Genomic DNA, 25,974 nt, shown 5'->3' with positions numbered 1-25,974 from the left:
AAAGCATTTTTTGCAGCTTTTCTAGCAGTTGCAACCTTCTGATCTTCAATGTGGGCTCTAATTACAAAAGGCAATGTATTTTTAAATGCTACCAGGAGATTGATTTGTCTGAGTTTCATATTTGGCATTTGTTCCTGAAACCAGTAACCATTTTGCAAAATTATTTTGCTTGATGCTTTCATATTCAGTGGAGGCTTGCCCAGGCTGTTTCCTCAAATTTCAAAACTTGTGCCTGTCTACTTCAGGAGCAAATTCGTACCCACACAGAACTGCCTTTTTTGGACAGTGTTATAATTCTTAAGTCTAACGCCTGAAGAAGGAGAGAGGGCCTGAAAGCTTGTGTTTTCAGATAAGCCTGTTAGAACATAACCTGGTGTTGTGTGACTTCTGACCTCGTCCATCCCAGTCCAACACCGACACCTCCACTTCATAATTCTTAGAAGCCTCCTATGACAGTGATGCATAGGCTTCATGCACTGTACCTTTCAATTTATTTTACAAATGCAATGCCCAGTTTTCCTTCAAGCAATTCACTTATTTTGTTATTATCTCAAAAGATACAAAGAATACCCAAAGCTCCCTTCCTCAGGGCCTGTACAATTGTAAGCATTTCCTTATTGGTCCTTAGGTTATGACTAGTTTTTTCCATTTGAGACTTTGTCAGTATCTGAGGTCCATTTTTTTAAAAAACCACCATAATTTCTAGCTGATATTCCCCACTTCTCTCCAAAAATGAAACTCTTTCTCTTCTCACTGAAAGTCAAGTACAGGTTTTATCATTGCCATCTTCCACCTTTTAACTTCATTTTCTGTCTCAACCTGTTGTAATTGAACCTTTGACTCTCCAATCTGCCTACCTAGTCCCTCCAGCATTTCCACCACGGTCAGTTATATTGGTAATCTTTCAGTTACTTTTGCCTTCTCAGTTCTTCTGGTAATCCCATCCTTAATTTATCTCATGTTTGGAAAATAATGGACTTAAATTAAAGTTATGAAATGAAATACTTAATTTTCAAATTGAAAATCTCTCCTGGCTTTTCAGTGAGATCAGTCCAACTTCCAATTCACAATCTTATCCCAAATAACAAAATACATGACACAATACCAGAAATTACTGGAGAAACTCAACAGGTCCAGCAGCTGTGCTGTAGGAAGAAAGCAGAGTCAATGCCATGGGTCCAGTGACACTCCTTCAGAAAAAAAAGTGGCCCCTTATAATGGATACAGCAAGCTATCATTTCTCACACATGTCTCTCCCACTGGTCATTCATAATTGAGTTCTACCAATCAGTCAATCCCTGCCTCATCCCATCAAAGTTAGTCTTATTTATATTTAAACCTTTCTTGGGGACTCAGCCTTCTTTCTCTTAAACCCAATATCAAACATTGTCATTTTATGATCTCTGTTCAGTCAGTGCTGTTTTTCCATTAGATTAATGACCAACTTGTACTCAGTGCTCATGAATAAAGCTAAAAAGCTGTTGTCTTGTTTGTACAGCAATATACTTAAAACCAAAACCTTTACCGAAATGCTCAAAACATTGACCTGTGCCGCAGGGTGTTCTTTCCACCCCCTCACCATGCCAGCTTCTCAGTTCATGTGAAGCTTAGAGCCTCCCATTATAACTATTTTGCTTTTGAAACAATTTTCCTTGTATATTGTCATTTAAATGGATATGTTTGTTGAATGATTCACCTCCGACAGACATGCACTATAAAGCCCTTTAATACTGCGGTGGACTTAGTATTGTAATGTATAAATTGAGTATGAGAAATTGATGACAAATAGGCAACAGGTGTTTAAATATACATGGCTACGCTTATTATGTCTGCTTGCAAACTTGGAGAAGGTTTAAAAGCAGAGGGAAGATAATGTTTTATTTATTTGTTTTGGTGGTGTGAGTGATGCTGATTAAAATTGATTTTGCATCTCATCCTGGCTGTTGCAGGACATTAAGGGGCCAACACAATATGTGGTAGACCTGAGTTCAGACAGCAGCTCCATTACTGGAAGGACCTGTTGGGTTTTGTATAACAGTTCAGCTTTTAGTATCATTTATTTTCATTACCCCAGAACTAGAGGCGCCTGCTTTTTTGAAGACATAAATTGCCATGGTGGGGTTTGAACTGACATTAGTTGTGTCAACGTGCTTCAATTTGAAACAGGTGGATGTTTTGAGTACTTTGTCAAAATGGTTCCAGTGCCATTGCCAGTTTTATCAGAATGGTAAGGCTCCTGAGCCAGTACTGGGACCATGACTGCCCCATTAAAGGCAAAAGATGACAATGAAAGTAAGCATATTTATGTTTTGTTATTGCAGTCTGATTGTCTGGAAAGAGTCAGTTGCTGATTTTGAGTAATAACACAAGCTGTGAACAATATCTTACTGTCTTTAGCAACATTTACCAACCAGCATTTACCAACCAACCAAAATCACTTGGCATAATCCTCTACATTGTATTTTTAGATGCTCCTCAATAAACAACCACTTCACCAGGTTAAAAACCAAAGTGACTGTGGATGGTGGAAAGCAGAAACGAAAGCAGTATTTGCTGGAAAAGCTCAGTAGGTCTGGCAGCATCTGTGGAGAGAAACCAAAGTTAATGTTTTGGGTCTTCCTCAGAAGGTTGGAATGAGCAAGGGTCACGGGACCCAAAACGTTAACTTTGATTTGTCTCCAGAGATGCTGCCAAACGTGCTTAGCTTTCCAGCAATTTCTATTTTTACTTCCACCAGACTGTTGCTTAGATGTCCTACCAAGTCCTTACATGGTTGAATCTTGTTCCATTACGCCCCTGTGAAGCACCTTGGGCTGTTTATTACATTAAAAATGCTATTATAAATAGAAGTTGTTCTTGCAATGTGCTTGAAAGGCTTTCCTGATGAGCACATAGATTTACACAGGCTATGTTTAATGTTTCATTGATCAAAGGTTCCCATGCATATGTTAGCAATTTAGCTTCTCTTTATTACACAAGTTTTGATGAGATTATTCTGAATATTCAATATTCTGTGACATAAATCTGTCATATCCAGAGTGTGAAAACAAATGAATTCATGAAGGGTTAAAGGCGCCTAAAGTTTTTTTAAATCTCACAAATGGATTATCCAGTTGCGTTCAGCACCACTGAGGGGCGAATCCCTCACTGGGTAGGTCAGTGTCCAATGTTTCCCAAGTCCACAAAATCCCAGTGCAAATGTTATGCCAGGATTGAGACAAATACGATTGTGTTTTATGGAACCGTGTTCTTCTTTCGCTAGTGATTATCTGAAATTGTTTCCATTTGACTTTACTATTAAGGTTAAGAAATCAATTTAATTTTTCTCATTAGCTATGCCACCGTTCATTAAAACGCCAGCATTGCTTTGTCTGTCAATACTCTGACCTGGTGGCCTCAAGCCAACCTCCTGAGAAATGCTTGATCATGTTGTGCAATCCTTGAACAATGTTTGGGATTAGGAATAATTTAATTGGGTAAATGTGCCAAAACCCCAGGAACTGAGTTACGTTTGTGCATCTAGTGGATTTGCTGAGTGAAATGTATTTTTAAAAGTTTTCTCTTCTGTAGATATGTACAATGAACTAATTAGAATCAGAGCTAACAATGCACATACGGTGGCCTTGACTCAGAGGCTGTGATCATGAAATGCAAACACACAATCCAGGAGGACAACTGAGTGCAAGGGTGGAAGTAGTGTTGCGCTTTTGGAGGTGCTTTCATTTTGAGGCACTAAAATGTGATCTCCCCAGGTGCAAGTTAAATTTCCCGTGTCACTCTTTCAAAGAACTGATTAATTTCTCTGGTGTCCTTTCTTGATCAATCAATATTAATGAAAATTCTCTCCAAGTGACACACCATCCTGACTTGGAAATATATCACTGTTCATTCACTATTGTTTTGCCAAAATCCTGGAACACGATCCCTTAAAGCGCTGGAGAGGATATGTATCTACGCTCCAAGTACTGCAGCGGTTCGAGAAAGCATCTCGCCACCAGCTTCTCAAGGGCAACTAGATGTGATGCCAGAAATTTCAAAGAATCAAAGTGGCAGATATAGTATCAGTTGCTAAGTTCAAAAATAGTTATGCATGACTTGTCATTTCATACAAATAGCAGCAACTATACATTTTAAAAACTGGAAATTTGACACCTTGCAGTATTGATGATCAATGTCGGATCAAGTAATAAAAGAAAATGAACACAAAATAGAAAAGCTTGCTAAATAACTTCTTGGAGTAAATACTTTTGAGGTAGAGGCAGGACATATTGGCACAATGGCTATGATATTGAGCAAAATTATAGAGTGTCTAGATTAAGAAAGGAAATAAAGAATTCTATAGCCAATGCAATACTTTTGAAGTGTAGTCACTGTGGTAGTGTGGGAAAATGACTAGTAATTTGCAGTCAGTAATCTCCACAAGCAGCAAACAAATAAATGACAGTTTTATTCTGCAACTTTTAAAAAATTTATTATTCATGGGAAATGGGCAACTTTACCTTGGCCACAATTCATTGCTCATCCCCAGTTGCTCTTGAGAAAGTGATGGTGAGCTGCTTTCTTGAATCACTGCAGTCCATGTGCTGTAGGTTGATCCACAATGCCCTGAGGGAGAGAATTCCAGAATTTTTGACCCAGTGACACTGAAGGAAGGGCAATATATTTCCAAGCCAGGGTGGTGAATGGCTTGGAGGGGAACTTGGAGGTGACAGTGTTCTCATGTATCTTATATACCTTGATGAAAGTATCATGGATCTTTGGCGAATTTCTGTAGTACATTTTGTAGATGGTACACACTGTGGCTACTGAGCATCAGTTGTGAGGGGAATGCATATTGAGCTTGGTGGATGGTGTCAATCAAATGGGCTGCTTTGTTGGGTTTCTTGAGTTGGAGCTACACTCATCCAGGCAAGCGGGGAGTATTCCATCACACTCCTGACTTGAGCCTTGGAGATGGTGGACCGGCTTTTGGAAGTCAGGAGAAGAATTTCTTGCTGCACAACTTCTGACCTACTGTTGTATTTGTGGGACCGTTGGGCATGGGATCTTGTATGGATTTGGGAGCATAGACCTTAGCATTTAAATATTCACCCTCTGCCTCCTGCAATTACATCCAGGGGTGCACCTCAATTCCTTGTGTACAATTCACACTTACAGATATTTTCTTACCAACCTGACCAGAAGTATCGTTACATAGCTCTGTAGTAGGTAGAACTTAAACTAGGTCTTCTGGTCCAGAGGTAGGGATACTACCACTAGGCCCTTTTAATTAATGCTCCACATCTTATAACAGATCACTGGTTTGCACAATAGGGAACAACTTAAATTCGCTACGTTCCATCCATTATTCTGAATAGAGAGTCTTATAAGTCAACAGAAAAACAGTTTTAAAATCAAATGAAAGTCTGAACACATTCCTTGTGCTGCATTATGTCCGAGACACTGACTGAAGCTGATAATCAGATTTCCCAGCTAAAAGATGCAGTTCCCTAACAATGCTACCACTGTCTGTGGCTTATGATAGTGCTAATTAAAAAGAACAGATCGGAGTGGTTAAAGGAATATCTGTGATTCTGGTCAGCATTTGGGGATTTGAGCTGGTTACTGTGGTAGCTGATGTTGCTAACGCGTCTTAGCACGAAAGGAAACAAAATGACATTCATTTGATTGACAAGGCTCAAGGCATGGAAGAAAATTATATTAAGATAAACTGCATCTGAAAATCCTTGATATCAGTAAGTGAAGCATATGGTACTGTGTAAATGTATTTGTTTTTTAAGTATTAAACAGACTGTAATACATTCCTTATCCAACAGGTGAGATATATTGCTGGTTTTTCTATGCTGTTATATATGTAACTATTCCAATTCTCTACATCTTTCTTTCTTGAAATATATTGCTCATTATCTCACTTGTCTTTCTTGATTCCTCAGTTATTTTTTGATTCATGTTCTTTCATAGCATTCCTCACCAAAGTGCAGGTCAGAGGCCAGGAAAGCTGGAGTTCTGAAGAAGGGCCACTGGATTCGACTTGTTAACTCTGCTGGTACTCAACAGATGCTGAGTTTCTTCAACGTTTGCAATCATAGAATCCCTACAGTGTGGGAACAGGCCCTTTGGCCCAATAAGTCCACACAGACTCTCAGACCATCCCACCCAAACCCATCCCCCTAATCTACACATCCCTAAATATTATGGGCAATTTAGCATGTCCAATCCACCTAACCTGTACATCTTTGGACTGTGGGAAGAAACCGGAGCACCCAAAGAAATCCCACGCAGACACGGGGAGAATGTGCAAACTCCACACAGACAGTGGCCCAATGGTGAAATTGAACCCGGGCCCCTGGTGATGAGATGTAGCAGTGCTAACCACTGAGCCAGCTGTCTTTATTTCAGATTTTGAGTATCCACCATTCTTTATTTTATTCTCTTTTGTTAGCATTGATTGAAGATGCCTCAATCATACAGTTGATCAGTGCATTGCAGGTTTGAACTGCTTGCTGCCTGAGAAAGGTCTTCCTTATGATACTTTTAATTCTTTGGCCAATGTCCTTAAATCAGTGTCTCCTCATTTGCTATCTACCCACCAATGAGAATGGTTTCTCCCTGTCTATCTAGGGGGAGGGGCTTAGATTAGTTCACAGGTTGGTGCAATATCGAGGGCTGAAGGGTCTGTTCTGCACTGTATTGTTCTATGTTCTATGTTCTATTCTGCTGCGAGACCCCATGACTTTGAACATCTCTATCAGATCTCTTCTCAACCTTCTGTTCTCTCAAGAAAATATTCCTAACCTCTCTAATCCATCTATGTAATTGAAAATTACTCATCTCTGGAATCACTCGTGAATCTCTTATACACACGCTCCAATGCCTTCACATTCATCAGAAGATGTGGTGCCCAGAACTGAACACAAGGGGACTCTGGCTAAGTCTGAACTAGTGTGTTATTCAAATTCAACATTGTCTCTTTTTTGTCTCTGTTCTTTTGTGAATAAAGGATCCAATGTGCTTTATTAACTGCCTTTTAAACCTCTCCTGCCCCTACCTTTAATAGCTGATGCACATATATAATTTGGTTTCTCTGCACCTTCGCCCCGTTTAGAGTGTAGCCTTTATTTTGACTCTCCATGTTTTTCCGACCACTATCAAATATATTACATTTTTCTGCACCAAACTTCATCTGCCATTCCGTTAACACAATCCTGTCCTTTTCAAATTCTACACTGTCTTCCTTACAGTTTACAGTACCCCCAGGTTTTGTACCATCCTCTAATTTTGAAGTTGCACCAAGTAAATCAAGCTTTGGTTTATTGATATATTCAGGAAAGGCAATAGTCCCAAACCCAGTCCCTTGGGAATTCTGCTAAGGACTTTCCTTCAACCCAAGAAATATTAATTGACCATTACTCTCTGTTTCCTATCACTTTGTCAATTTTGTAGCCATTCTCCTAATGTCCATTTTATTTTCCGAGCTACAAATTTTTTCAAAAGACCATCTGAGGAAAGGTGACTGGGCCTGAAACATTAACTCTGAATTCTCTTCATTGATGATGCCAGATCCATCGACCTTTTCCAGTAACTTCTGATTTGCAGCTGCTGCAGTTTGTTTAATTTTCATTTAATATTTTCTTCAATATCTTTGGAACCTTTGCTTCCACAGCTCTCTGTGGTTCACTGCTCGCTGAGTGAAGGAATGTTTCTGTTGATCAGTCTGAAATACTGCTTATTGTAAGATCGGGATCCCTTGTTCTGCACCCCTCAGCCAGGGAAACCATTATCCCCGAGTCCTGTCTGTCCTGACCTGTCAGAATATTTTATATTCCAGTCAGATCACCTCTCATTCTAAACTCCAGCGAATACAATCCCAGAGATCTCAAACTCTCCTCATGCAACATGCCTGCTATCTCAGGAACTAATCTGGTGAATTTTGACTATACAGTCTCTATTGGGAAGTACAACTTTTCTGAGGTAAAGAAACCAAAACTACACACAATTCTCCATCCAGGTGTGGTCTCTTATAGATGGATTATAGAAATTCACCAGCATCTGTAAGCAGCACCTTCTGAAACCATCACCATGACCATCTAGAAGGTCAGATACACAGGAACCCCACCATCTGCAATTTCCCCTTGAGGCCAATCAGCATCCTGGCTTGGAAATTCATCATCATTCCTTCAGTGTCACTGGGTCAAAATCCTGGAATTCCCTCACAAAGGGCTTTGTGTCAACACATAGCACATGGACTGCAATAGTTCAAGAAGGCAGCTCACTATCACTTTCTCAAGGGCAACAGAGACAGAGAATAAATGCTGGGCCCAGCCAGCGTTGCTAATGTCACCTGAATAAATTGATAAAGAAGTAGATGCAAAGTATACACCAGATGTCCTCTGGCTCCTTGTGCAAATCCATTTTAGGCTGTAAACAGCTATACTTCTCCATTTACCAGACTGATTCCTGGAATGTGTGGAGAGAAACTGGATCAGTTACGGCTATATTCACTAGAGTTTAAAAGAATGATGGGGAACATATAGAGACCTCTATCATTCTAACTGGGCTTGGTAGGGTAAAGCAAAAAGGATATTCCCAATGACCAGAAAGTCCTGAACTAGGGGTCACAGTCTAACCATATGGGTTGGCTAGTTAGGACTGAGATGAGGACAAGTGGCTTTCACCCAGAGAATGATGAGCCTGTGGAATTCTCTGCTACAGAGCAGTTGAGGCTAAACCATTGAAAATTTTCTAGAAGGAATTAGAGATAGTTGTTTTTAGGGCTAAAGGGATCAAGAGCAGTTGGATGATCAGCCATGATCACATTCAATGACAGAGCAAGTTCATAGGGCCAAACGGGCTACTCCTGCTCCTACTTTCTATGATTCTACATTGACCACCGTCCTATGAATGGACTAATAGAGTGAGCTGGCTTGGTCAAACAAGCCTTAAATATACAGGTGCCATAGGCTTGGCTGACCTGTACTCGAATGCCCTTTCACAACAGAAGGAAGTGTCACCCATTCAGAAAAATTATTGTGGTTAAATATTTGTCCAGTCGTGTTGTGGCTGTCGGATGCTTCGCTGTTTTCTTTTGAGCCAAAACGTTTGCATAAATTCAAAGGCAGTCACTTAGGCTGCCTCCTTGTTTGATGCTCTGCATATTCTATCAAGTGTAAATATTTGCTATTTTGGTAGCTTCACAGCCGAGCTATTGTAAGGAAAAGGTCATGTCTGATATTAAGTAATGTTCTGGCTGAAAGAAGAACTTCAAGTAGATGCTGGAGTGCAGGCTAAGAGGGGAGCTTGCTGTTCCAGGGTACAAATTGAATTCTGGTCTTATGCAAAATGGGACAGATGGCATAGCTCACAGATCCACCTTTCTGTTAAACCAGTCAAGTGGGCTTTTCATGCCCATTTCTTGAAACAACATTGTGGTTTGCATTGAGTTCTTCCAGGGCCTTGTGTCTTAGCTGTAACATATACCAGGTCATTTCATATTGTTTCTGCACTTTGGAACACTTGTTCAAGAGGTGCTTTCAGATGAAAAATGTCTCCCTGGTTAGAAGCCAAAGGAATATCCTGAGAGATGTGCATGACCCACTGCGATATTGCACTGGGATTCAGGCTCTGCTACTCGTAGAATGGAAATATTGAAGGAGCATCATGCCAGACTCAAAACATTAATTCTGTTTCTGTCTCCACAGACGTTGCAAGACCTGTTGAGTTTCTCCAGCATTCTCTGTGTTTAGTTTACTCTCTCAGACTTTCTTTGATTTGTAGATAAAGCTACAACTTTTATTCCAGTCAAATCGTCGCCCAGGAGTGAGTCAATTCCATCCACAATTAAATTTGTGACAACTTCTGCAAAAAATGCTTCTGACTGCAAGTCACATTCAAATAGAACTTAGAACATAGAACAGTACAGCACAGTACGGTACAGCCCAGTACGTAGAACATAGAACAGTACAGCACAGTACAGTACAGCCCAGTACGTAGAACATAGAACAGTACAGCACAGCACAGTACAGTACAGCCCAGTGCGTAGAAAATAGAACAGTACAGCACAGTACAGGCCCTTTGGCCCACAGTGCTGTGCCAACCTATTGTCCTACTCTGAGATCAAATTACCCTGCATTTTACAATCCTCTGTATGCCTATCCAAGAGTTGCTTAAAAGTCTCTAAAGTATCTGACTCCACTACCACTGCGCATTCCACACGCCCACCACTCTCTGTGTGAAGAACCTACCTCTGACATCTCCCCATACCTTCCTCCAATCACCTTAAAATTATACCCCCTCATAATAGACATTTCTACCCTGTGAGAAAGTCTCTGGCTATCCACTCTATCTATGCCTCTCCTCATCTTGTATACCTTTATCAAGTCATCTCTCATCCTTCTTGGCTTCAATGAGAAAAGCCCTAGCTCCCTTAACCTTTCCTCATAAGACCTGCCCTCCAGTCCAAGCAGCATCCTGGTAAATCTCCTTTGCACCTTCTCTAAAGCTTCCACATCTTTCCTATAATGAGGTGACTAGAACTGAACACAATATTCCAGGGTTTTATAGAGCTGAGGCATAACTTCGCAGTTCTTAAACTCAATTCCCCTGCCATTGAAAACCAACACACCATATGCCTTCTTGATAACCCTATCAACTTGGGTGGTAATTTTGAGGTATCATGGACCTCAAGATTCCTCTGTTCCTCCACAATCCCAGGAATCCTGTCATTAATGCTGTATTCTGCATTCAAATTTGACCTTCCAAAATGAATCACTTCACACTTTTCTGGGTTGAATCCCATATGCCACTTCTTTGCCCAGCTCTGCATCCTGTCAATGTCTGGTTGTAACCTACAATAGCCCTCCATGCTATCCACAACTCCACCAACCTTTGCGTCATCAGCAAACTTACTAACCCACCCTTCCACTTCCTCATCCAAGTCATTTATAGAGATCACAAAGAGCAGAGGTCCCAGAACAGATCCCTGCGGAACGCCACTGGTCACTAAGCTCCAGGCTGAATACTTTCCATCTACTACCACCCTGTGTCTTCCATTGGACAGCCAATTCTGTATCCAGACAGCCAAATTTCCCTGGATCCCATGCCTCCTTACTTTCTGAATGAGCCTACCATGGGGAACCTTATCAAATGCCTTGCTAAAATCCATATACACCACATCCACTGCTCTACCTTCATCAATATGTTTTGTCACATCCTCAAAGAATACAATAAGGCTTCTAAGGCATGACCTGCCCCTCACAAAGCCATACTATTTCTAATCAAACTGTGCTTTTCCAAATAATCATAAATACTATCTCTCAGAATTCTCTCCAATAATTTACCCACCACAGAAGTAAGACTGACTGGTCTGTAATTCCCAGGATTATCTCTATTCCCTTTCTTGAACAAGAGAATGATATTTGCCACCCTCCAATCATCTGGTACTGTTCCAGTACACAGTGAGGACGCAAAGTTCATCACCAAAGAGGCAGCAATCTCTTCCTTTGCTTCCTGTAGTAACGTTGGGTATATCCCGTCTGTCCCAGGGGACTTATCTATCCTCATGTTTTACAAAATCTCTAGCACATCCTCCCTTCTAACATCAATCTGTTTGAGCATATCAGCCTGTTTCACCCTGCCCTCACAAACTACAAGATCCCTCTGACGCAAAGTATTCAATAAGGACTTCAATTTTACATTTCACCTCGGAACCGAGATATTGTCCAAATGTTTACCAACACTTTGGCGTTATTGCACTCACTGGAGGCAAAATATATCTTTTCTAAGTAAAAGATTTTGAGTAACCAAGAACTCTTAAAAATCTCTATCATCTAGGATAAAGCAGCTGCTTTGTTGGCACCAGATTCACCATCTTCAATAATCTCTCCCTCCACCAACAATGCTCAATAGCAACAGTGTGTACTGTCTATGAAATGCACTGCAGAAATTCATCATGGTTTCTTAGATAGTATCTACCAAACACTACCATCAAGGAGAACGAGGGCAGCAGATACCTGGAAACAATATCCCCTGGAAGTTCCCCTTTGAGTCACTCACTATCTTGACTGCAAAATATATTGCCGTTTTTCACTGTTGCTGAGTCAAAACCCTGGAACTCCCTTCCCAAAAGCATTGAGTCTATTGACAGCGCATGGGCTACATTGGTTCAAGAAGGCAACTCACCACCACCTCTCAAAAGTAACTAGGGGTGGGCAATAAATACTGGCCCCAGCCACTGATGCCCAAATTCCATGAAAAAGTTTTGATTGTATTAGTCTAAACCATGAGGTGACTGGACAGAATAGATAGGGAGAGATTATTCTCTCTTGTGTAAGAATTGAAAATGAAGGGACAGAGATTTAAAATAAATTGGCAAAAGAAGCGACTGGGACATGAGGAAAGACATGTGGATATAAAATTGGCCAAGAGTAAAGCTCAATTCATATTTTTCAGGCTGGAGGAAGGTTTGTAGTGGAGTTCTCGGGGGTTGTATTCGGAACCTTGACTCTTTGATATTTATTAATGATCTGGATCTTGGCATGCAGGGAACAATTTCAAAGTTTTCAGATGACACAAAAGTTGGAAGAATTGTAAACTATAAAGAGGGCAGCGTGGAGCTCCAAAAGTTCATTAACAAGTTGGTGGAGTAGATGGTAGATGACAGATGAGATTCAATGCAGAGCAGTGTAAAGTCATGCACCTTGGTCAGAAGAACATTCAAAGACAATAGAAAATAGGGAGGACAGTTCTAAAGGGGATGCAGGACTAAAGGGCCCTGGGTGTAAATGTATACAGGCCATTGTTGGTGACCAGACATTGGGAAAGAGCAGTTAGAATCATAGAATCATAGAATATCTACAGTGTGGAAGCAGGCCATTTTGTTCATTGAGTCCACACTGTCTCTCCGAAGACCATCCCACCCAGACCCCTACACTATCCCTACAACATTACTTTTTCACATGGCTAATCTACCGAGCCTACACACTCCTAGATACTATGGGCAATTTAGCACGGCCACTCCACCTACCCTGCACACCTTTGGACTGTGTGAAGAAACCAGAGCACCCAGAGGAAACCCACACAGACACAGGGAGAATGTGCAAACTCTACTCAAATAGTCACCTGAGGCTAGAATAGAAGCTGTGTTCCAGTGCTAGCCACTGAGCCATTGTGCCACCCAAACAGTGCAGACCCCTCAGCTTCATTAATAGGGGCATGCAGTACAAGGGCAAGGAGGTGATGCTGAACTTCTACAAAATACTTTTTAAGATCTCAGCTGCAGTATTGTGTACAGTTGTGAGCACCACATTATAGGAGGGAATGCATTGGAGAGATTGTGGAAGCAATGTACAAGAATGGTTCCAGGAATGGGGAACTTCGGTGATGAGAACAGCTTGCAAAAGTTGGGTGTGTTCTTCTTGGAGGGAAGAAGACTGAGAGGAGACCTGGTCGAGGCTTCCAAAATCAAGAATAGACAGGGAGAAGCTGTTCCCACCTGTGCACTTCTACACCCTAACAACTTATTGATTCTGTGAGCAGAGATAATGGGAACTGCAGATGCTGGAAAATCCGAGATAACAAAGTGTGGAGCTGGATGAACACAGCAGGCCAAGCAGCATCTTAGGAGCAAAACGTTGATGTTTCAGGCCTAGACCCTTCATCAGAAAAAGAAACTGATGAAGCATCTAGGCCCAAAATGTCAGCTTTTTGCTCCTCAGATGCTGCTTGGCCTGCTGTGTTCATCCAGCTCCACACTTTGATTCTGTCAGCAACCTTTTTATGTCAAATGTGACAGGAAAGTATACTGGAAATGGTAGGACCCTTAGGAGCATTGATATTTTGAGGGAACGTGGGATTCGAACCCACCACTCCCTGAAAGTGGAAGCATAAGTGAATATAGTGGTGAAGAAGGTATACTGGCTGCTACCTTCATTAGTTGAATAAATTAAGTATAAAAGTTGGCAACAAAAACAAAGTTGCTGGAAATGCTCAGCAGGTCTGGCAGCATCTGTGAAGGAGAAAACAAAGTTAACACTTCGGGTCCAGTGACCCTTCCTCAGAACTGATGATCAGTTCTGAGGAAGGGCCACTGGACCCAAAACGTTAATTGTGTTTTCCCCTTCACAGATGCTGCCAGACCTGCTGAGCTTTTCCAGCAACTTTGTTTTTGTTTCTGATTTACAGCATCTGCAGTTCTTTTGGTTTTTATAAAAGTTGGCAAGTTGTGTTGAAGCTGTATAAGACTTTCATAAGGCCACATGTGGAGCATTGTTTAAGTTCTAGTCACTATACTATAGGAAGGATACAGAGGGTTTGGAGAGTGTGGAAAAGAGGTTTACCAGAATGAACATTGCCTGGATTGGAGTGTGTTAGCTATATGGAGAGAGTGGACTAACTTGGATCATTTACTTGGATAGAAGTATATAAAATTCTGAGAGGTGTGGATGGGGTGGACAATCGGTGTCTTTTCTTCAGTGTGAAAGTGGAAAATGCTAAGGGACGTACGTTCAAGTTGAGAGGCGCAATGTTTATGGAAATGTACGAGGCAAGTTTTTTTACACAGAGCGTGGTAATGCCTGGAACGTGCTGCCGGGGAAGGTGGTAGAATCATATATATTAGCAATGTTTAAGAGGAACTTAAACAGACATCTGACAAGGCTGGGAATAGGGGGATATTGAATATGGACTATATGCAGGCAGCTGGGATTAGTTTAGAATGACATCTTGTTGGTACAGAGTCAGTGAGAACTGCAGATGTTGGACAGATTGTTGGCAAAGATTTGTGGGCCAAAGGGCCTGTTCCTGTGCTGTAGCGTTCCATGTTCTAAATTACGCTGGTTGATGTATGTGAGGTTTTTAAACTCAAACCCTGAGGTTTTTACCTCAATTGATAATGTAATCAATTTGTTTATGTTGTTGCTGTCTGTGCCAGCCTATCCCTCAGCTCGCTTCAGCTGGACCCTCGGTACCATGTCGCAGATTTATTGCCCACATGAATGCTTCGCCCAGCACTCTGCAGTCACCATGGGACCTCACCTCTAGAACCCAAACTCTCCAACCACCATCTTCGAACACAAAATCGTCCACTTTCTCCAGGGACCTCTGGAATACTGCAGGTAACCTGAGATTTGGCACCAGCACATGACTGGTTTTTTGGTACTTTTTTCAGACAATGCACTTGATGCAAATGCTCACCTGATGTGCAAACACGGGCATCCCATCAAAACCTAAAGCCAAATATGCATCTAAGCAACATAACCAAACTTGTTTAGGATACAAGAGATGTTCGTCATTCGTAAGGGATTTAATAGCGGTGTAAGAATAAAAACAGGAGTAGATGAAATAGCATCTTGAATCTGTTCCAACATTCAATATGATCATGATTGATATTCTGCATCGGATTTACCTTCCCGCCTACTCTCTATATTCCTCAAGTACCTGAGAGGCTCAAAAACCTACTTATCCTACTTTGAAATCTACTTAGCAATCTAGTACCCATAACCCCCTGGGGCAGAGAATTCCAACAGTTCACAACCTTTTGAATGAATACGTTTCTAGTCCTCCTAGCCCTGAATGATTGAACCTTTTCCTGAGAATATAGTAATGAAAAGTATGGCATATGTTGTAATAATTTTTAAAATTTTAGATTGTTTTAAAAAGAGAGGTGGATAAACATGGGTTGGCATGGTGAAGGATTTCTTTAACGGTCAAAGAGTCATTCTGGAACAGGGACCTAAATGAATTAGTTCCATGAAGGTAATCAATTGCCTCACAGTAGTGTTAATGTTTTAAAATATTTTTATGTTTGAGTTTATAAAGGCAGAGTAAATAGAACAGAGTCATTAGTTTGGATTTGACTTTAATTTGGAAGAAAACATGAGTTTAGTTTAAAAGGGGACAAGATTTTTCTCTTAAGAGTCTTTTCTAGTTCAATTCCATTCAGAGGAACCAGTGACTGCAACATCACTGTTCTTCTGGATGTGAAGTTCCCCAAGCTAGGAGAATTTGGGACAGGAGCTTCACGTTGGTAGAACTGAAAAAAGTTTCAGATCATTAGAATTAATGTAGATTCATGCAATCAGACTCAGAAAGAATTATACAACTGTCTCTATAGTCCAAGAAAAATGAATCGGAAGGAATCTGTTAGGTAGGAACTTCAAGAGTTGGGATAGGAGTAGAATTTCTCTGGGCATAAGTCTCTTTAACAGCTAGACTTGGGGGAAAAGGTTGAGTTGTTTTTAATAAATGGAAATTCCCGGGATGTTGGAAATCTGGAATTAAGGAAAAACAAAGTGCTGGTGAAACACAGCAGATCTGGCAGCATCTGTGGAAAGAGAAAGAGAGTTAACATATAGCATGGAAACAGAGCATTTGGTCCAACCAGCCCCTGTCCGACCATAATTCCATATTGAACTGGCCCCACCTGCCTGCTCCTGGCCTACATCTTTCCAAACATCTTTTATTCATGTATTAATTCAAATGTATTTTAGACGTGGCATTTTATATGTGGGTACCCACATCCACCACTTCCTCAGGAAGTTCATTCCATGCGCTAACCACCCTCTGTGTAAAAACTTACCCCTCTCACCAGTGGGGAGGCAATGACCTAATGATATTATTGCTAGGCTGTTAATCCAGAGACCCAGATAATGTTCTGGAAACCTCGGTTCAAATCCCGCAATTGCAGAGGGTAGAATTTGAATTCAATACGTGTGTGGAATTAAGAGTCTAGTAATGACTGTGAATTCATTCTTGATTGTCAGGAAAAACCCATCTGGTTCATTAATGTCCTTTTGGGAAGGAAAGTTCCATCCTTACCTGGTCTGACCAACATGTGACTCCAGACCCACAGCAATTTAAAAAAAATTCATCCATGGGATGAGGGCGTCACTGCCAGTTAAGAGCCAACCAAAGTGGAGGTGATGGTTTAGTGGTATTATCGCTGGACTGCCAGGAAACTGCCATTCTGACCTGGTCTGGCCTACACATAACTCCAGACCCACAGCAATGTGGTTGACTCTTATCCGCCTTCTGGGCAGTTAGGGATGGGGCAATAAATGCTGCCTGGTCAGTGATGCCCTCATCCCATGAATGAATAAAGAAAAGGCTCCCTAGTCTTGAAATCCCCCATCCTAGGGAAAGGACAACTCTCATTAAATTTATCTATGCCCTTCATTATTTTATGAACTTCTATAAGGTCTCCTCTCAACTTCATACCCTCCAGGGAAAAAAGTCTCAGCTTATCCAGCCCTTCCTCAAAATGCAAAGCTTCCATACTTGGCAACATCCTGGTAAATCTCTCCTGAACTCTATCTGGCTTGATAATATAATTGATGCGATTTGATTTGTTATTGTCAAATGTAGTGAAATAAACTGAAAAGTGTTAACTGCCCCATGGGCGATGAATGCTTGTCTTGCCAGCAATGCCCGTGTCCTATGAATGAAACAGATCTGGCAGCATCCGTGGAGAACAAAACAGACTTAACATTTCAAGTCCAGTGCACGCATTAGTGGACTGGAGACAGTAAGGAGTATAGATGCTGGAAGCCAGCGTCTATAGGAAAAGTGCAGCAGGTCACATAGCATCAGAGGGGGAGGAAAGTCAACGTTTTGAACCGAAACCCTTCGTTAGGACTGGGGAAGGGGGGGTGGGTTTGGGTGGGGGAGGAGCCCAGAAATAATCAGAGGGAGGTAGTGGTGAGTCAGATTCCAGAGATGGATATGGAGAGGTCCAGAAAGGGATGGGAGGTGCCAGAAATAGTGTGGGTGAGTTTGAGGGTGGGGTGAAAGGTGTGGTGAAGTTACTAAATTGCTCAAGCTTTTTGCTGGAGCCTGAGGCCACACCAGTACAGTCGTCAATGGAGCGGAGAAAGAGATGAAGGATGGTGCTGGTCTAGATGTGGAAGAGGGATTGTTCCATGAATCCTACGAAGACACAGGCACAGCTTGAGCTGTGCCCATGGCCACCCCTTTGGTTTGTAGAAGATGGGAGGAATCGAAGGAAAAATTGTTGAAAGCGAAGACCAGTTCAGCCAAACGTCAGTGGAGGGGGATTGATTGGGCCTATGGGAGAGGAAGAAATGGAGGGATTTCAGGTCCTCCGGGCAGGGGAAGCGGGTGTACAGGGACTGTCCATCCATGGTGAAGGTGAGTTGTTGGGCATTGGGAATTGAAAGTTTTGGAATAGGTGGAGGACGTGGTTGCGTCACCTCTGACCTCCATCCAAGGCTCCAAACAATCCTTCCAGATCTGGCAGAGACTAAATGCAGACTCGGGGCCTGTTTGGCAGAGCATCTGCAACAACGAACCCGGCCTTCCAGTTGCCATCTGTTTTAATTGCCCCTCCCACTCCCCTGGTGACGTGTCCATCATCGGCCTCATCCACTGTCAGAGTGAGGCTAAATGTAAACTGGAGGAACAATACCTGATATTTCACTTGGGACCTTACAGCCCAATGGCCTGAATGTTGACTTCACCAGCTTGAACTCCCCTCCACCCTAGCCTTATCCAATGCCCATCCCTCCCCCTCACTGACCTGAACTAACCTGTCCATCTTCCTACCCACCTATCCTTCCCACCCTTTTCACTGAATAATCACTATACCCCCCTAACTGCACCCACTTCTCACCATCTCTTCCATCCTTCCCCCAGCCCCATCCCCTCCCTCTATTTATTTCTGGGTTCCTCTCCCCCTCCACAGCCCTATCAAAGGGCTTTGGCCCAAGATATTGACTTTCCTGCTCCTCTGATGCTGTCTGACCTGCCTCTCACTTGTAGGCATGGGTTAGTGGGTTCAATTGAAGAATATTTTCAAAGAGCTGGCATGGGCATGGTGGCTTGAATGAGCTCCAATCTTTCTCTATGATTCAGTCATAAGTAGAACATAGAACATTACAGCACAGTACAGGCCCTTCGGCCCTCAATGTTGCGCCGACCTGTGAAACCATAATTAACAATCAGAAAGCAAACCCGATTTAATGAACTGGTAAATAACATGCACACCATAGGAATCCTGATCAGAAAATGAATTGCTGGATACCCTTCAAGCTGAATAGTTGCATTCGTGGTGCTTGTTGCGGATTGTTGGGGATGTTTTATCCGTTGGCATTCATCACAACTGGGAGCTGGCATTGCCTGAACATTACTGCAGTTTTAAAGCTAATTACTCCCCGTATGGTGATTGGTGTAGCTACATCTTCAGCCAAAGAAAAGGGCTGGTTATTTTCAGCTGGTTTGCAAAGCTACAACTGTCTTGACACATGCCATTCTCATGCTGCCTGAGTAACAGATGGGACAAGGGTAGGAATTAAACAGGATCCCTGCATAAGTCTGCACTGAGCATCATCTCTTTATGCTTTAGAATGACTGTCCTCACATGACAAGTGGAATTCCCAGGCAGGGGGTGGTGTTGGGGGTGTGAGGTTTCTGGATTCTTTCAGAAAAGACTGAGCGCTATTTCATTTATCTGCATTTATTCATCAAAGGGGTTGAGGCTCTGGAGAAATGTAGAGTCAGGGGGAAGTGGGGCTGTGAAATGGAGACTGTTGGTCCACCTTTTATCAGCAAAACTCAGATTGTTGTTTATTGGTGAGGTTGCTGGGAGGAGTATGGCACTGTGGATATGACACCAGACATATTATACCCTCTTACATTGGCACAGAAAACAGAAGTAGCCTTTGTCAGAATGAAGTGAGATTGGAATATCAGCAAGATCATGATCATGTCAAAATATCGTGGATTCTAAAGTTTGTTTGGCGGTCAGATGGAGTTATTTTTCTGTCTTCTTCTGCTGCCCTTGGTTTGATTTTCATTTCAGAGTATCTGGTCAGTGTGCCTTGGTGATGACCCTAGCCCCAGACCATTGTGTTACCTTTAGAGGACCCCCCTCATTGCACCTTCCCAACAAGACCCATCATTCACAGAGGCCAGGATGGCAATATGCCAACCATAACATTCAAGAACATATTGGACGTTCATTTGGATTGTAGCAGTGTGTAGGGAATGGGGATTGGCACTTGGTAATGAAACCTGCGCAGGCATGATGAGCCAAATGGCCCCTTCTGCAATGAAGAAGTTCTGTGAACACCACCCCACAATCCACTCATTCTGACCAGAAAACTATTTCTGATTGGAGGCAGGAAGCATCTCACAGCTTTGCTGTTAAGAACACAAGGGGTGAATGAAAGAGGGGTGGGTTTCACCTCCATCCACTGTGCCATGTATAGAATACCCCCTCACCCAGATTCCCCCTCTATTTAAACACTGCAGAAGTGGGCAACCTATTACAAAGGAATTTCAAAAATGCTTTCTTTACACCATGCATTTGGCTTGTTTCCATTTTCTGAGCAGATATGCATTGTTCTATTTGTTGGAGGTTGCTACAGAGGCATTGACTACCCAACCCTGAAACAGTGCAGATCAAGTGATCATAAAGAAAAATGTTCAAAGAATCATAACATGAGTCACAGGACATTCCTCGCAATGCAAATTAGGAAAGCTCAGATCATCAACAGATTAGTGAGACAACGTTGCTGCATTAAGCATTTGACCAATGCAGAAATGCTTGTTTCTCATTGCTGTGTCCTCCTGTGAAGCCCCCAAAACCAGTGACGTCAATCTGTTTATTTTAATCATACAACATAAAACATACAACATAGAACAGTACAGCACAACAATGGGACCTTTGGCCCACAATGTTGTCATATAACGACACTCAGAGAACAGGGCAATAGCCAATCCCAGACAGGTTCTCAACAAATAGAACAATACATATTTGCTCAGAAAATGGAAAAAGCCAAGTGCATGGTGTAAAGAAAGCATTTTTGAAATTCCTTTGTACATCTTCTGAACTTCTAACAATCCTTTAATTCACACCAGTTAACCATTAGATTCAGTAGATCCCATTTTTAGGGGCTGGGTGGCTCACTCCAACACAGAACATGGGGAACCTCTTGCACTAGATCTCATTGACCCACACGTGGATTATGGGATCATACAGTCCGTATACAATGAAGAGACTGGGGACAGTGCAGTAACCGACAAGACATACTGGACATAGGGTTCTGCTTGATGTCAGAATCCCTGTTGGAATATTACAGGGTCTGGGGCTCCTCCATTGATGCTTTTTGGATTGCTTCACTTGTTGCACACCCTCCTCATTCTGAGCATGAACTGGTTTAAAAATACCTCACCTGAAGAGTCTGACTGCCGGCCACAACAATGTATCTAGGTACCATCCTCTCCCTGACTCATTGCAGAGTCAAAAGCTCAGACTGCAGCTCATCAATCAGAGCCAAAGTTCCTTCTTCTGCAGATATTTACTGCAGATGTGGTTGTCAGGGATCCCATTGATACCGAGCAGCTTCCACACACCGCAGCTGTAACATGCCACCTTTACTGTGTTTTATTCAAATGGCTAAGTTTCATATTTAGAAATCACTTAAATGACCTTTATACATATTGTAATTATAGTTAGCCAGAGTGCTCAAAGGATCATATACATGTCTTGCCAGTACAGAGAGACAATTAGTCATACCCAACTTGGCGGGCACGACTCTACAAGCTTGAGACAAGGAGGCTGCACTTCAGTGAGGGAAGCTACGTTATTAATGCTATTCTCTAAGATTGTTCAGGCAAATATGTAGGCCAACGTGATGAAGGGTCCCCAGACCCAAAATGTTAACTCTGTTTTTTCCTTCACAGATGCTGCCAGACTTCCTGAGCTTTTCCAGCAACTTTGCTTTTGTTCCTGATTTATAGCATCCGCAGTTCTTTTGGTTCTTAAGCAGACCGACTCCGCCATCCGTACTCACATTAAAAAGTTTAACTAGTGAAGCTATAAATTTAATGCAATACCCAATCTCCTCAGTGTTAGTTTAAACTACTGCACTCATTTCAATGCAGAAAAAGTCACTCACCTGATACAGGGACTTGACAGATGTCAACTCCCAAACCTGAAGGTGCTACTGTCTCCACTCAATGGGACTTGAACACAGGGGAAGGATTGAAAACTGGCTCGCCCTGCCTTATCTGGTGATCAAGTGCTTTTAATGGTGGTTAGCACTGCAGCCTCACAGTGCCAGGGACCTGGGTTCGATTCCAGCCTCGGGCAACTATCTGTGTGGAGTTTGCACATTCTCCCCGTGTCTGCGTGGGTTTCCTTTGGGTGCTCCGGTGTCCTCCCACAACCCAGAGATGTGCAGGCTAGGTGGATTGGCCATGCTAAATTGCCCGTAGTGTTCAGGGGTGTGTGGGTTATAGGGGCATGGGTCTGGGTGGGATGCTTCAAGGGTCAGTGTGGACTTGTTGGGCCGAAGGGCCTGTTTCCACACTATAAGGAATCTAATCTAATCTAATCACACTCATGAAGAAGTGCACAATGTTTAAATATTCACTTTCAATTAAACAATGGCAAAAATTCTATAAAAGCCACATGTTAAAGGGCTTACAATTAAGGTGTTGCTGGACTGGGACCCAGTGTAAGTCAACAAGCACAGGGTGGTGTATGAGTGGGATGAGGTGTAATTTTGGGCTTGGGTAAAAGACTTTTTGGGTCCTAATATTACAAAGGTTTTGAGTTGAGAACGGGAATGTTTGAATAATTTTAGAATGGACAAGTTGTGCTATTGAGTGGAGATCCCAGGGTGGTGTTTCAGTTTGTATTAAGGAATTCAATGCAGCCCCCTATTTCTTTTTATTCATTTGTGGGATATGGCTTTCATCAGCTAATCTAACATTTATTGCGCATGCCAAATTGCCCAGAAAAGGTTAAGAGTCACATGTTATCTACACCAGGAAAGCACAGCTGATTTCCTTTTCTGAAGATTAGTGAACCTGAAACAAAAACAAAAATTGCTGGATAAGCTTACGAGATCCAGCAGCATCAGCGGAGAGAAACCAGAGTTAATGTTTCGGGTCTGGTCACCTTTCCTCAGAACCTGCTTAGAGAACCGAATGTATTTTACAAAATCAACATGACTGCCATTATGCTAACTTTTAATTTCAGATTTCATTGGATTCAAATTTCATAGTGTGATTTGAACTCACGTCCCCAGAATATTAACCTCTTCCTACATGGATCACTGGTCCAGTGATATTACAGCCAAACTGTTACCACCTCCCCTTCCTTTGCTTGACGCCTCATTGTAATATCAAACCCAAAACCTCTGTCCCTCTTTTCCTAACTCACTCTGAGTATTATTCACCCATTATACCCAGTGCTCACAGACCACTATTGGCTCCCAATGTTGATTGTGCTTGATTGTGAAATTCTCAGCCTTGGTTTCAAAGCCCTCCATTGTCTTACCTCTCTCAATCTCGGTAATCTCCTCCAGGTCTACACTGCTCTACATTCTATGTGTTCCTGCATATGGCCTCCTGCATAGTCCCGGTTTCGTGACCCTCTCCCTGCCACCACTGGGGGACTTTTGCTGCTTGAGGACTTAACTTTGAAATTCTGTCCTAAACCTCTCAGACTTCCTTTCCTCCTTCAAGACATTCTTGAAAGCCACTGCTTTGAATATGTTTCTGATCGCTAATATTTTGTATTAAACTTGGCATCATATTTTGTCTGCTAATCCTGAGTAGCCACTTTGGAACATTTGCTGTGACAAAGATACTATATAAAAGTTAGTTGTTGTCATCTCATCTCTTTCTTGGTGTGCTCCAATGGTCTTATCTTTTGGTTTTCATTTCTATCACCCAGTGTGTCCCACGCATCAATCCAAACTCCAAGTGATTTGTCATGTACCATTCAAAGCCAGCGCAAAAGTCCTGCCCAGGTCACCATTGCCCAGCTTGGCATCTTTGGTGGAAGAAAAGGGAAAGCAGGAAGATATTCAGAGAGAAGCTGGACTTGAAGCTGTTGAACAAAACCAAGCTGACGGCCTGGAGGCAAGCACAGACTGTGGCCTCTCTGGTGGGATTTGGGATGGTGCAGATCTTCCTGAGCCAGTGGTAGATGAGATGGACAGGCAGTGGGAAGGCGTCAGGATGGGTGGCACTTTGTCCGAGTGCAGCGGACACTCCTCATATGTGAGTGACCAGGGTACAGAGTTCAGCTTGGACAGACACACCAGTAACACAGGTAAGACCATTGCTAGGGTCACCTCTTCGTCTCTCATTACTCAAGCGTCCTGAGATATGTCAGTTTTGCAGAGTGAGACATAGAAACATAGAAACGTGGGAGCAGGATAGCCCATCCAGCTTATGTCTCCCTCCACTCCTTGCCTGCTCCGACAATCAATATGATCATGGCTGATCATTGAGCTCAATATTCTGATCCCACCCTCCACCCATGTCCCTTGATCCCTTTAGTCACAAGAGCTATATCTACCTCCTTCTGGAAATCACACAATGTTTCGGTCCCAACCACTTTCTGAGCATGCTGAACTTCATACTAACTGACCTGAGGTGATTCAAGAGGATGTTGAGGTTGAAGTCTGTGAATGAATCAGGGGCTTGATCCATGGCTAATGTCTAATCCTCTACCAGAAAACCAGCAGGAGATTGATAGGACCACATGGGGTTTTCCTGGTGAAATGGTTATCCAATCCTCTGCTTGGGGTTGATTGATCCTCTCTCAGAGAACCACCCCCCACTCCACAACCAACAAAATTCTCAAACATTTGAAGACAAAGTTACAAAGATCCACTAGAAACTCGAAGCTGTGACCTGGGCTGATCCTTTCAGTGCAGGTACAGAGTGAAAGTGATGCTGCCTGATGGGCTGTTGAGCCATCTAACCCCTCAGCTGGATGCAAAATGCCTCAAGGCTATCTTTTCAAAGAATGTGCTTCATTGAAGGGAGCTTTCTTTCCTGGCCATGTTTTAATCCCTCAACTAAAGTCAAATTTACAATCTCGCTATTTTCACGTTTATGTTTGTGGGGCTTTGCTGTGTGTAAATTGGCTGCTGCATTTCCTGGATGGCAATGGTAACTATACTTCAAATGTGTCTCATTGATAGTAACCAATGATTTTGAACATCCTGAAGTTGTGGAAAGTGCTGTCTTTTGTCAGAGGGAGCTATGAGTCTTTCTATAGTCGCACTCTCGCCCTATAATGAAAAGTCTTTTTGATTTCTATCCAACAGAATTGCTTGGCAAAGTATCCAGCTGTGGAGGTGACAGCAGCACCGATCTCTCCCACTTCCGCCGCTCTCCGCTTTCTTGGAATAGCCAAGATTCCGAAGACTGGGAGCTGAGTGCAGGCAGCAGTGGCATTCGATCCGACAGACACCGCCCCCACAAATTCTCTCCGGAAGCCAGCAGTTTTTATCAGAGTATGGTGAACACAGAGGTCAGTTTGTCCAGTTTCCAAAGCACAGGTGACCGGCTGCAAGTATCACCCTCGATAGAGGAAAGTTCCTCAGCAGGGAGGACACCTTTGTTTGTAGAAATCTGGCATGACCGAGTCCTCAAACAGTGGCCAGTTCTCCCACCTATATCAACACAACGAGGTAAATGCACATAGAAACCACGAGTACTGGATAAACTCAACAGGTGTGGCACTATTGTAGAGAGAGGGCGAGAGAGCAAAACATTCACCTTGGAATCCTACAACCCAATGGTCTCAATGAGGACTTTACGAGCTTCAAAATCTCCCCACCCGCGACTTCATCCCAACGCCAACCCCACTGTCATCCCCGCTTCTTTGACCTGCCTGTCTTCTCTCTCACCCATCCGTCCCTCCCTCCTCACTGACCAACCCCCACCCCCAACTTCCTACCCACACTCACCTTTACGAGCTTCATCCCCATCTCCTTGTCCTGTCCATCTTCTCTCCCACCTGTCTGCTCCACTATCCACTTGCTATCACCAGGCCCGGCCCCACCCCCATTTATTTAAGAGCCCCCTTCCCCTCCCCACTTTCTGAAGAAGCGTCCCAACCGGAAATGTCAGCTTTCCTGCTCCTCTGATGCTGCCTGGCCCGTTGTGTTCATCCAGCTCTACACCTTATAATGAGATTGCAAATGTACATCA

At 42.7% G+C, this 25,974-nt stretch overlaps 1 protein-coding gene across 5 annotated transcripts in view; it reads left to right on the top strand.

Moving 5' to 3' along the window:
* The window catches only part of LOC125461040 (uncharacterized), a 168,533-nt gene that overhangs the window by 34,793 nt on the left and 107,766 nt on the right, over positions 1-25,974 (top strand). For 4 of the 5 annotated variants that reach the window (XM_059652251.1, XM_048549349.1, XM_048549350.1 and 1 more), the window contains exons 3-5: positions 14,927-15,110; positions 23,699-24,079; positions 25,086-25,451. In XM_059652251.1, coding sequence (XP_059508234.1) covers positions 14,927-15,110; positions 23,699-24,079; positions 25,086-25,451 — 931 coding nt within the window. The remainder of the gene's footprint in view (positions 1-14,926; positions 15,111-23,698; positions 24,080-25,085; positions 25,452-25,974) is intronic. The other variant, XM_048549352.1, reaches the window with a different exon arrangement.

This window comes from Stegostoma tigrinum, chromosome 18 (genome assembly GCF_030684315.1).
Source record: "Stegostoma tigrinum isolate sSteTig4 chromosome 18, sSteTig4.hap1, whole genome shotgun sequence".
In the NCBI taxonomy this organism is placed as follows: domain Eukaryota; kingdom Metazoa; phylum Chordata; class Chondrichthyes; order Orectolobiformes; family Stegostomatidae; genus Stegostoma; species Stegostoma tigrinum.
Note: the sequence above shows the minus strand (reverse complement) of the source record. Positions and strands in the feature narration are given on the sequence as shown.